The 12,500-nt window shown below is 48.1% G+C and overlaps 1 protein-coding gene across 1 annotated transcript in view; it reads right to left on the bottom strand.

Annotated features, from left to right (window-relative positions):
- Positions 1-12,500, bottom strand: part of adamtsl5 (ADAMTS like 5) — a 45,005-nt gene that overhangs the window by 19,749 nt on the left and 12,756 nt on the right. The window contains exons 4-6 of the mRNA XM_041178555.1: positions 10,607-10,667; positions 9,069-9,180; positions 3,428-3,555 (exon numbers count right to left, since the gene is read on the bottom strand). Coding sequence (XP_041034489.1) covers positions 3,428-3,555; positions 9,069-9,180; positions 10,607-10,667 — 301 coding nt within the window. The remainder of the gene's footprint in view (positions 1-3,427; positions 3,556-9,068; positions 9,181-10,606; positions 10,668-12,500) is intronic.

Below are 12,500 nucleotides of genomic sequence, written 5' to 3'. Positions count from 1 at the left end.
AGCCCGGGTTACAGCTCTGATTACAGCCCTGATTACAACCCAGATTACAGCCCGGATTACAGCCCAGATTACAGCCCTGATTACAGCTCTGATTACAGCCCAGATTACAGCCCAGATTACAGCCCGGATTACAGCCCTGATTACAGGCCTGATTACAGGCCACCTGCAGTAACTGGGCTCCATTCTGGGCACCACACCTCAGGAAGAGCTATTAGCCTCGGACAGGATGCAGTGTGGACTGATAAGTGGGATCAGAGAGTTAAATTAGGAAACACGTTGCATAAAATAGACATGTATTCTCTTGTTTAAAAGATTAGAGAATGATCTAATCAAGGTGTTTACAAATCCAAAGGGTTTGATCGGGTAGATTATTCTGGTGGTGGAGAATCAAAACAAGGAGGCAGAACCTTTAAATCAGAGCCAGGCCATTCAGAGTGATGTCAGGAATGGAAATCTGGAACTTTCTCCCCTCAAAAGGCAGCAGATGCTGGGGGTGGTGGGGAGGGGGGGCACTTGGAGCTTTCAAGAGTGAGATTGATCAGTTTTTATTGGGAGGGGGTATCAAGGGTATGGAGGAGAGGTGTGTAAATGGAGCTGAGGGACAGATTAACCATGATCCCATTCAATAGTGGAACAGACTCAAGGGGCTGAATGGCCTCCTCCTGTTCATATGACAGCTTTAACAGTTGTGGGAACTTGGGGAGATTTGGTAAATCACAACAGTCTCCCTTCACCTCAGAATTGACTTTCGATCCAAGCCAGCACGATGGGATGAAAAGCTGCTCTCCCCTCCTCTCTTCTCTCTGTCCAGCGTGGGCTCCAGCTCTCCCAAGGGGCCCGTCTCCTCAGTAGGGGGAGAGTGGGTCCCAGGAGAGGCTGAGTGATTGGCAGCTCTATCCCAGGGCGGAGACAGCGCTGGAGGAAGCTACAGGGAAGCACTGAAAAGGCACAGGAGTCAAGTAGCAAGAGTGAGCGGGGATGCAGGAAGGAGCGTCACCACGTCAGGCTGAGTCAGCTAACAGCTCACTCGGTGATGGTGGAGAGGAGGGTGAGGGACGCGGTGACAATCAGAGGGTCGATGGACACATGCTGGGGAAGAGACTGTCACTGGGATCGTGGGGCCTTCCCTGTTTGATACAGTGCTCCACTCATAGAGCTGCATTCATATAGGGCCTTAAACCTCCCAAAGCAGTTCACAGGAGCGTTACCAATCACAAAGTGACACTGAGACACATAAGGAGACATTAGGACAGGTAACTCAAAGCTTGGTCCAGGAGGTGGGGTTTTAAGGGGTGTCTTAAAGGAGCAGTGAAAGGTGGAGAAGTTTAGGGAGGGGAATTGCAGAGATTAGGGCCCAGGCAGGTGAAGACGTAGTCGCTAATGGGAGAAGAATGGGAGTGGGGGTGCTGAAGCAGCCAGCAACACTCTCAGTTGAAGCTGCTGTTCACCTTTTATTAGGTAAGTGCCCACGGAGGGACATGGTGGTGTAGTGGTAATGTCACTGGGCTAGTAATCCCACAGTCCGGGCTAATTCCCTGGGGAAACGGGTTCAAATCCCACCATAGCAGCTGGTGGAATTTAAACTCAATTCATTAGATCTGAAATGTGAAGTTAGCCTCAGTAGTGGTAATCATGACTATCAATTATTGTAAAAATCTATCTGCTCCGAAAGAAATCTGCCATCTTCACATGGTCTAGCCTACACGTGACTCTTAACTGTCCCTCTGAAGTTACCCAGCAAGGCCACTCTCAAAGGCAATTAGGGCCGGGAAACAAGTGCTGGCCTTGAGGCTTTATAAGGCCCTGGTCAGACCACATTTAGAATATTGTGAGCAATTTTGGGCCCCGTATCTCAGGAAGGATGTGCTGACCCTGGAGAGGGTCCAGAGGAGGTTCACGAGAATGATCCCAGGAATGAAAGGCTTAACATATGGGGAACGTTTGAGGACTCTGGGTCTATACTCGATGGAGTTTAGAAGGATGAGGGGGGATCTGATTGAAACTTACAGAATACTGGAAGGCCTGGATAGAGTGGACGTGGGGAAGATGTTTCCATTAGTAGGAGAGACTAGGACCCGAGGGCACAGCCTCAGAGTAAAGGGAAGATCTTTTAGAACAGAGATGAGGAGAAACTTCTTCAGCCAGAGAGTGGTGAATCTATGGAATTCATTGCCACAGAAGGCTGTGGAGGCCAGGTCATTGAGTGTATTTAAGACGGAGATAGATAGGTTCTTGATTGTTAAGGGGGTCAAAGGTTACGGGGAGAAGGCGGGAGAATGGGGTTGAGAAACTTATCAGCCATGATTGAGTGGCGGAGCAGACTCGATGGGCCAAATGGCCTAATTTCTGCTCCTAGGTCTAATGGTCTTATGGTCCATGAGAACATCTTTTAAAAAACACTTTGTACAGCTGCCGGTGGATGTCTGACACTCCTGTGAGGTAGACACAGCCACAATCTCCCTCAAAGATGAGGGGCCGAGGATGGTCAGTAGTTCAGTGAATTGTGACTGACCTTCCCGGCCCCGATGAGCCCTGCCTTCTGATGTGGGATCTGCCCGGATCACTGAGCGGCCCCCAATTTTCCCTTTTAAAGCAGCAGCTTTCCCATGGAGGCTGTCCCGAGCCCCAGCTCTGACCTTTTGTACAAACTGTTTTTTTTTTTGTCCCTGTGGTAATATTGTTCTGGAATGGTTCAGTTGTTTGGTAAAAATAGAACAGAGATTAAAGACGTGGAACAGGTCCCAGAATATAATTAAAAAGAAGAAAGAGCTTGCTCCGTCGTGGCTTCAGGGTGTCTCAAAGTGGTTCGCAGCCAATCAGGTGCTTTTTGAAGTGTAGTACCTGTTGTCTTGTAGGAATTGCAGCAGCCAATTTGCGCACAGCAAGCTCCCACAAACAGCAATATGACAACGGCCAGATGGTCTGTTTTTGTGATGTTGTTCGAGGGGTAAATATTGGCCCGGACACCGGGGAGAACTCCCCCTGCCCTCCCTCGAAACAGTGCCATGGGATCTTTCACATCCACGCGAGAAAAGGGCCTGGGTTTAGTATTGCGATGGGTCAAATGGCCACCTCCTGTACCATAACGTCTCATCCAATGGGACAGCACCTCCGGCAGTGCAGCACTCCCTCGGTACCGCACTGGGATATCAGCCTGGATGTTGCGCTCAAATCTTTGGAGTGGGACTTGGACCCCCAATTTTCTTAACTCCAAGACAGCACAGCTGCTCACTGAGCCAGACCTGACATTCTGATGCAAGGGGCTTTCTACCAACATTAACGCAAGTGACTAAAACTATGTTGCTGGAGCCTGATCGTGGAACTAGTCAACGAGCAACATGACTGAAAACTGTGCCTCAGCCTCCATTGAGGCATTACCTCCCCTTAAACAACTCCTCTCGAGCCTCTAATCCCCGATTTAACTTACCAGACACTGCCCATTGATGCACACGCCATTGGAACCAGCCTCACACTTTGTCCCGTCCAATACGCGACCAAAATTGTAGTAAAAGTTCTGCCCTTTGGCTAAACAGCTGAGCTCACAAGGGCTGGAGGCTAGAAACACAAACCAAAGTGGACATCAGTCAGACAATGGGCCTCCTTCTGTTTTGATTCAGTCATCACAACAAGTTTCTAAGACAAAACCTGTTCAGCAAACTGTTTCGCTGAGGGAATTTTCACAATCGTTTTTCTTAACATTTTACAAAAGGGGGGGAACAAAGGACTCACTTTTTACAGCACGTTTCATAGAGTCTTCGAATCTTTAGGGCACAGAAGGAGGCCACTTGGCCCATCGATTCCTTGCCAGGTCCCTGTAGAGCAATCCAATTAATCCCCACTTCCCCCTTTCATAACCTCAGGATGTCCCAAAGTGTTTCACCGCCAATGAAGTTGGTTCTTCTTTAGCAAGTCACTGTTGTAATGTAGCAAACGTGAAAGCCAACTTACACACAGCAAGCTCCCATAAACTGAGCTAAAGATGGTGGGCAGAATTTTTTAAGGTCGGTGGGCGAGCGCGGTCGACGAGTCCAGGATTGGCCGGGGAACCAACCGTCGACTGCGATCAATCCTTATTTTTCTTTCACTTAATAACGGAAACCTCACCCTGCCCTTGGATGGGGTTTCATGAAAAATGCAAAGGCTGCCTTGGCCGATTCACCCACCCGCTGACCGTAAGGTGGGCCAGGCCACAGAAAATCGGAGACAATCGTGCCCTTAATGGGCTTAACTGGCCCTCTTAATTGTCGGCAGGCACGCTTCTGACTTTTGTGCCCGCCCGCCGAGCGAAATATGGCCCGAGCGCGGGATGACATCAGGACACTCGCCCAACGGCGTCTCACCCAGGCACGAACCCGCTCGATCAGAGTAAAATTCTGCCCTTTGTGTTCTCATTTTCCTGATGTTGGTTGGGGGATTAATATTCAACTGGACACTGGGTATAACTCCCCCTGTTCTTCTTCAAGGTAGTGGCCGCCAGGTCTCTTCCTTCCAACTGGCCGGGGTGGGTCGAGGGGGAGGGAATGAGGCATCGTTTAATGCCTCATTCGAAAGTGACAGTGCAGCACTCCCTCAGTGCGGCACTGGAGTGTCAGCCTGGATTATGTGCTCAAGTCTCTGGAGGGCAGACCGGAACCTACGGCCTTCTGACACTCACAGAGGTGAGACCGTTACTGGTGAATCCCGACAGGGAGACAGGGATGTGATTGAGAAAACTAGGAGTATTTCCTGTGGTTTGACTGGGGGTGGGAATCTTGTGAGGTAGAGATAAAGGAGTTAGAGCAGAATGGACAGCTTAATCCAAAGGAGACCCCAAGCTGATTCTTAATAAAAACAATAGCTTAAAACAGCCACAATGCCAAGTGTGGGAGGAGCTCGATATCCTTCCTTTGAGTGTAATTTTGATCAAAGTGAACATTTTTCTATTTACGAATCACTGTCAAAGGTCAAAGAGTTCATGCAACTTCAACAAAAACAAAAAATGCTGGATGATGATGTACATCATTTAAACAGAGAATATATTAGGTTCATATTTCATTAAGAACGTTTCACTCACAGGGAGAATCTTCATGGAACTGACTGAAGCCAGTCAAAGGTCAAACTAAACTGGCAACTTCAATGCAGCAAAACAGTCAATAATTCTCAAGGTAACTGCAGTAGCGAGATTTAACTGGCAGGGGAAGAGACCGAAGCAGACAGAGGGAGACAGATACAGGCAGAGGGAGACTGATACTGGCAGAGGGAGACAGATACAGGCAGAGGGAGCCTGGTACAGGCAGAGGGAGACAGATACAAGCAGAGGGAGACAGATACAGGCAGAGCAAACAAACAAGCCGAGGGAGAGACATGGTCAGCCAGAAGAATTCAAAGAGGCAGAGAGCAGGAGAAAATAAACTAGTGAGTCAGAGAGAGAGAGAGAGAGAAATAGAGGGAAAGACTAGAAATAGAATGTGGGAAATGGTCACAGTGATCAGAGACAGAGAAAAAGTAAAAAAGGGGACAGAGAAAAAGGCAGAGTCAGAAAGAGGCACAGACAAAAAGTGATGTAGCAAGAATAGAGAGAATTACAGAGAAACAGGCAGTGAGTGAGACAGCACACACAGACACACACACATACACACAGACATGCAAGAGCGAGAATGAGTTATTAAGCAGAGTTTTATACACTGAAATTAATCTCATTCTGCTGCCTGCCTGACTCCTAGTCCCAGTGATGAAAATACTTGACTTTGGCATTAGGGCCGTGAGATTCTCTTCCTGCTTTGCCTTGGCAGGAATCAAGGACTCAGTGTTCCCAGGTCCCTGTGGAAGTTGATAGATGTCCGTCGCTCCATTTCTGCCCACCCACTGCCCCTCCGCAGTTTCCACTACACAACTCACAGATCTCCGAATTCTGTGGGCAAGTCCTGGGTGTGGGATCGGTGGTTACAAGATGAGACCCCTGGTGTTAACCTGGATCTCTCACACACGAGTTCTAGTGTATTACAGACTCTGTTCAGCATTAATAGGGAAAGATAAAATACTTGTCAATTCCAGAACCAGTAAGGGAGATGTTGGTGCTTATCACATTCCAAAATGCTTCACATTAGCTTAATTACATGTTTTTGAATTGCAGTCGATGTTATCTGGGAAAACACTGGAACCAATTTTATGCACAGCAATACCCCACAAACAAAAACAGAATTACCTGGAAAAACTCAGCAGGTCTGGCAGCATCAGCGGAGAAGAAAAGAGTTGACGTTTCGAGTCCTCATGACCCTTCGACAGAACTTGAGTGAGTCCAAGAAAGAGTTGAAATATAAGCTGGTTTAAGGTGTGTGGTGGCGGTTGGGGGGGGGGAGAGAAAGAGAGAGAGAGAGAAGTGGAGGGGGGGATGTGGTTGTAGGGACAAACAAGCAGTGATAGAAGCAGATCATCAAAAGATGTCACAAACAACAGAACAAAAGAACACATAGGTGTTAAAGTTGGTGATATTATCTAAACGAATGTGCTAATTAAGAATGGATGGTAGGGCACTCAAGGTATAGCTCTAGTGGGGCTGGGGGGAGCATAAAAGATTTTAAAATATTTAAAAATAATGGAAATAGGTGGGAAAAGAAAAATCTATATAATTTATTGGAAAAAACAAAAGGAAGGGGGAAACAGAAAGGGGGTGGGGATGGGGGAGGGAGCTCACGACCTAAAGTTGTTTAGGTCTTGACTTTAGGTCTTGAACTCCCTCCTCCATCCCCACCCCCTTTCTGTTTCTTCCCCCTTCCTTTTGTTTTTTCCAATAAATTATATAGATTTTTCTTTTCCCACCTATTTCCATTATTTTTAAATATTTTAAAATCTTTTATGCTCCCCCCAGCCCCACTAGAGCTATACCTTGAGTGCCCTACCATCCATTCTTAATTAGCACATTCGTTTAGATAATATCACCAACTTTAACACCTATGTGTTCTTTTGTTCTGTTGTTTGTGACATCTTTTGATGATCTGCTTCTATCACTGCTTGTTTGTCCCTACAACCACACACCCCCCCCTCCACTTCTCTCTCTCTCTCTCTCTATCTCCCCAACCACCCCCCCCCCCCGCCCCCCGCCCCCCCACCCCCCCCGCCACCGCCCCACCACACACCTTAAACCAGCTTATATTTCAACTTTTTCTTGGACTCACTCAAGTTCTGTCGAAGGGTCATGAGGACTCGAAACGTCAACTCTTTCTTCTCCGCCGATGCTGCCAGACCTGCTGAGTTTTTCCAGGTAATTCTGTTTTTGTTTTGGATTTCCAGCATCTGCAGTTTTTTTTGTTTTTAAGACCCCATAAACTTCAACTGGAGAGGTGTAGCCATTAATCCGCTCTTAGTGATGTCAGTTGGAGGAGGAATATTGGTGGGGTTACTGAGGAGAATGTTGGTGGGGTTACTGAGAAGAATGTTGGTGGGGTTATTGAGGAGAATATTGGTGGGGTTACTGAGGAGAATATTGGTGGAGTTACTGAGGAGAATATTGGTGGAGTTACTGAGGAGAATATTGGTGGGGTTACTGAGGAGAATATTGGTGGAGTTACTGAGGAGAATATTGGTGGAGTTACTGAGGAGAATATTGGTGGAGTTACTGAGGAGAACACCCTGTTCATCTTCCAGAAGTGGCCACTGACATATCAATCATAGCCAAACTGCAGAAACTTCAGCACAAAATCTAGGCCAAGGCTCCCAGTGCAGTACTGAGAAATTGCTGCATAGTCAGAGGCTCTGTCTTCCAGATGAGATGTTAAACCATGGTCTTGTCTGTCATCTCAAGTGGATGCGAAAGATCCCATGGCAATATTTCGAAGGTGAGCATTGTCCCATTGTCCTGCAGCCATAATCAACATCACACAAATGATTATCGAGTCCTTATCACATTGCTGTTTGTGGGAGCTTTCTGTGCACAAATTGGCTGCTACATTTCCTGCATTACAACAGTGACGACACTTCAAAAAATACCTTATTGGCTGTAAAGCACTTTTGGACATCCTGAGGTTGTGAAAGGTGCTATATAAATGCAAGCCTATCTTTCTTTAGGTTTAATTTCTACACAAGATCTAGCTACCAGATGTTCAAATAAAATATAGAATCATTTATTCAATATGTTCAGCAATCTTTGGATTCTTTTATGTGAATAAATGGACATAAATACAAGGAGCAGGAGTAGGCCACTCAGCCCTTCAAAGCTGTTCCGCCATTCAATAAGATCATGGCTGATCCGATTGTAACCTCCTGCCTGCCCCCGATAACCTTTCACCCCCTTGTTAATCAAGAATCTATCTAGCTCTGCCTTAAAAATATTCAAAGACTCTGCTTCCAACCCTTTTTGAGGAAGAGAGTTCCAAAGACTCACAACACTCCGAGAGAAAAAAAATTCTCCTCATCTCTGTCCTAAATGAGCCACCCCTTATTTTCAAACAGTGACATTCTAGATTCTCCCACAAGAGGAAACATTCTCTCCACATCCGCCCTGTCAAGTCCCCTCAGGATCTTAAAGGTTTCAATCAATTCACCTCTTACTCTTCTAAACTCCAGCGGGTACAAGCCTAACCTGTCCAACCTCTCCTTGTAAGATAACCCGCCCATTCCAGGTACTGGTCTAGTAAACCTTCTCTGAACTGCATCTTTCCTTAAATAAGGAGAGCAGTACTGTACACAATACTCCAGAAGCAGTCTCACCAATGCCCCGCACATAACCTCCCTGCTTTTGTAATCAATTCCCCTCATAATAAGTGATAACATTCTATTAGTTTTCCTAATAACCTGCTGTACCTGTATACTAACCTTTTGAGATTCATGCACTAGGACACCCAGATCCCTTTGAAACTCATCCACTGTGATACTGAGTTCATGTGGCTGATCATTATCCAGCAGGAGGCCTTCCACAGTCGCACAGCCTGCTGACGCTCACTATCCAGACTGGTGGATGTTGTTGAGGGGGGGAAGGTTGCGATGGGGGGAGAAGGTACGGTGCTGATGCATCGACAACTGCACCTGAGTGTGGATCTTTGGGACAGGAGTGGGAGGGGTGGGGGGAGCTGCAAACATGGGGAAACTCTCACCTCCGTAAAAAGGGACCCACTCAAAGCGAGCGGCACGCATCTGCAGGATCGGGCGGTGGTTGTAGGCCGCACACTGGAGCTGTCGGAAATCCACTGCTCCCGACAGACAATCCTGAGGAAAGACAGAGACGAAGCTTGAGAATCCCACAGCCCCCATATTAACTCAGCAGGAAGCCCGATATCACTTAGAAACCTCAATGGGGTTACTCTGCATTGCCTTAGCCCAGCATCTGAAGCAGGCCAGAGACAAGTTACCATCTGGGGGAGTTTGAAGGCCAAACACAAGTCCACAGGCTAGAGTAAAGCCCATCAGGCCACTATCCCACTCCAGAGAACTAGAGAAAAGCTACGGCGCAGAAAGAGGCCATTCAGCCCATCACATCTGTGCCAGCCAGAAAAAGATGAAAAGGAAACGAGCCGCTCATTTTAATCCCACTTTCCAGCCCCTGGTCTATAGCCCTGCAGGTTACAGAACTTCACATACAGAGTCGAGCATTTCAGCCTCAACCTCAGATTTAAGCAGCGAATTCCAGACACTCACCACCCTCTGGGTGAAAAAGTTTTTCCTCATGTCCCCTCTAATCCTTCTACCAATCACCTAAAATCTGTGCCCCCTGGTAATTGACCGCTTGGCTAGGGGAAAACAGGTCTTTCCTGTCTACCCCACTCATAATTTTGTACACCTCAGTTAGGTTATTATACCCCATTCGGGGGCTGCCGGCATTTATTGCCCAGACTTAATTGGAAAGGTGGTGTAATTTCCATACCAATGAGCAGCCACTTTAGAGGGAAGTTGGATTGATGTGGAACTAGGGTCACACGTAGGGCCCTGAGTGGTCAATTTGTGAACCAACAGGATTTCCGATGGCTGATGCCTGCAATTTATTTCCAGGTTTTATGTTAAACTGAATCCAAGTCCTCAAACTGCATGAGTGAGGTGGGGTTGGGGGTTATGAGGGGGGTGGGGTTGGGGGTTATGAGGGGGGGCGGGGTTGAGGGTTATGGGGGCGGGGTTGAGGGTTATGGGGGACGGGGTTGGGGGTTATGAGGGGGACGGGGTTGGGGGTTATGAGGGGGGCGGGGTTGGGGATTATGAGGGGGGGCAGGGTTGGGGATTATGAGGGGGGCGGGGTTGGGTGTTATGAGGGGGGCGGGGTTGGGGGTTATGAGTGGAGGTGGGGTTGGAGGTTATGAGGGAGGCGGGGTTGGGGGTTATGGGGGGGGCGGGGTTGGGGGTTATGAGGGGGGGCAGGGTTGGGGATTATGAGGGGGGGCGGGGTTGGGGGTTATGAGGGGGGGCGGGGTTGGGGGTTATGAGGGGGCGGGGTTGGGGGTTATGAGGGGGTGGGATTTGAACTAATGCTCAGGAATACTTATCGAAGCCTTTGGTTTACTAGCGAGTAATGTAACCACTACACTACCAAACCCTTCTATTGTGAAGACTCCGTGTCACTTGTATCATTAGAAAAGGTATCTGTGACTTGGAATGAAGAATGTCACTTGGTAGAACTTTCCAGCATGTTGTTGGACAATCTTACCTCAACAGCACACACCTTGTACTGCCTCTGCTCCCCTGAACAGGGGTTTGTGAGGGGATGTCTAGGAATGAAGAACAGGCAACATTCAGTGATGCACCTAGTGCCTCAACCATAACCACTCCCCCCAGCCCAACCACCACCACCACCAACCCCCCCTCCCCACCCCCCCACCCCATCCCTGTGCCCCACTGCTCTCCAATTCTCTGGTGTTTCTGCCTCGAGTCCCTTTGAGAGGCTATGGCTAAAAGTGAAAGGGGGCATTAGCTCTCACTGAGCCAGTCAGAGATGGGACACAGACGAGGTCAATGCCGATGCCGTGAAAGAGTGTGGGTACCCACAGTCTCTTGGAATTTGCTTCGGGAATCAGGGCGAGATCTCCCACAACGTTCATTGAAGTTTCTTACTGTGCATATTTGCCCTGCCCTCAGCGAGTGGGGAAGGCGATTGACAGACAAGACAGGGAAGGGTGGAAGGAAGGGACCAAGGGAGACAGGTGAACAAATCTTTCAAGGCAGCATCGCAGGTCACCAAAATGATTAAAAATGTGAACACAGCACTGGGATTTATTTATAGAGGTACAGAATTCAAAAGTATTGAAGTGATATTAAACTTAGATAGGGCCCTGGTCAGGGCACACTCACAGTACCGAGTGCCATTCTGTTCTTCATATTATAAAAGGAATGTAGAAACACTAGAGAAAGTGCAAGAAAGATTTACAAGGAGACTACCAGAACTGAGAGATTACAGCAATAGACAAAGATCAAACAGGTTCGGGAATTTATTTCTTTAGAGACTAAGAGGTGACCTGATGGGCTTTAAAATGATCAACGAGTTGGAAAGGATAGATGCAGAGAGAATGTTTCTACTTATGGGAGAATCCAAAACCAGCAGCCATAAACACCAGGCAGTTACCAATAAAACCAACAGGGAAATAAGGAGATATTTCTGAGAATGTGGAACTGACTCTTATAGGAAGTGCTTCAGGCAAAAATCTTAGATGCTTCCAAAAGGAAACTAGATGAGAACGTGAGAGAAAAGGGAATAGAAAGATGTGCTGAAAGGCTGAGATGAGGGAGATAGAATGGGAGGAGACTTGTATGGAGTTTAAACACCAATGGAGTAGATGGGCTGAATGCCTAATTCTATGCTGTTGATTCTATGAAATTCTATGCAAATAAAACAATTTGTCAACTTGTTTTGTATATTTATGGGTTTTTAGAATTCAAATGTACTGTCAGCTGTCTGAATAGTTGACACCAAGCTTTAAGTTTTATAAAAACTTTGACCCTGGGATAGAATGAGATGACCAACAGTTTCATGGTCATCTTTACCAGCCCCAGCTTGTGTGGAGTGGGTCAGTAAACGTGTGAAAGGTGCAGAAATGATCCCAATAGACACCGAGTTTAAGTTATGAGGGGGGTGGGCTTGGGGGTTATGAACAGGGTGGGGTTGGGGATTATGAGGGGGTGGGGTCGAGGGTTATGAGGGGGGTGGGGTTGGGGGTTATGGGGGGGGTGGGGTTGGGGGTTATGAGGGGGGTGGGGGTTGGGGGTTATGAGGGGGTGGGGTTGGGGGTTATGGTGGGGTGGAGTTGGGGGTTATGAGGGGGGTGGGGTTGGGGGTTATGAGGGGGTGGGGTTGGGGGTTATGAGGGGGTGGCGTTGGGGGTTATGAGGGGGGGTGAGGTTGGGGGTTATGAGGGGGTGGGGTTGGGGGTTATGAGGGGGTGGGGTTGGGGTTATGAGGGGGGGTGGGGTTGGGGGTTATGAGGGGGGTGGGGTTGGGGGTTATGGTGGGGGCGGGGTTGGGGGTTATGGGGGGGTGGGGTTGGGGTTATGGGGGGGTGGGGTTGGGGGTTATGGGGGGTTGGGGTTGGGGGTTACGAGGGGGGGGT

This window comes from Carcharodon carcharias, chromosome 32 (genome assembly GCF_017639515.1).
Source record: "Carcharodon carcharias isolate sCarCar2 chromosome 32, sCarCar2.pri, whole genome shotgun sequence".
In the NCBI taxonomy this organism is placed as follows: Eukaryota; Metazoa; Chordata; class Chondrichthyes; order Lamniformes; family Lamnidae; genus Carcharodon; species Carcharodon carcharias.
Note: the sequence above shows the minus strand (reverse complement) of the source record. Positions and strands in the feature narration are given on the sequence as shown.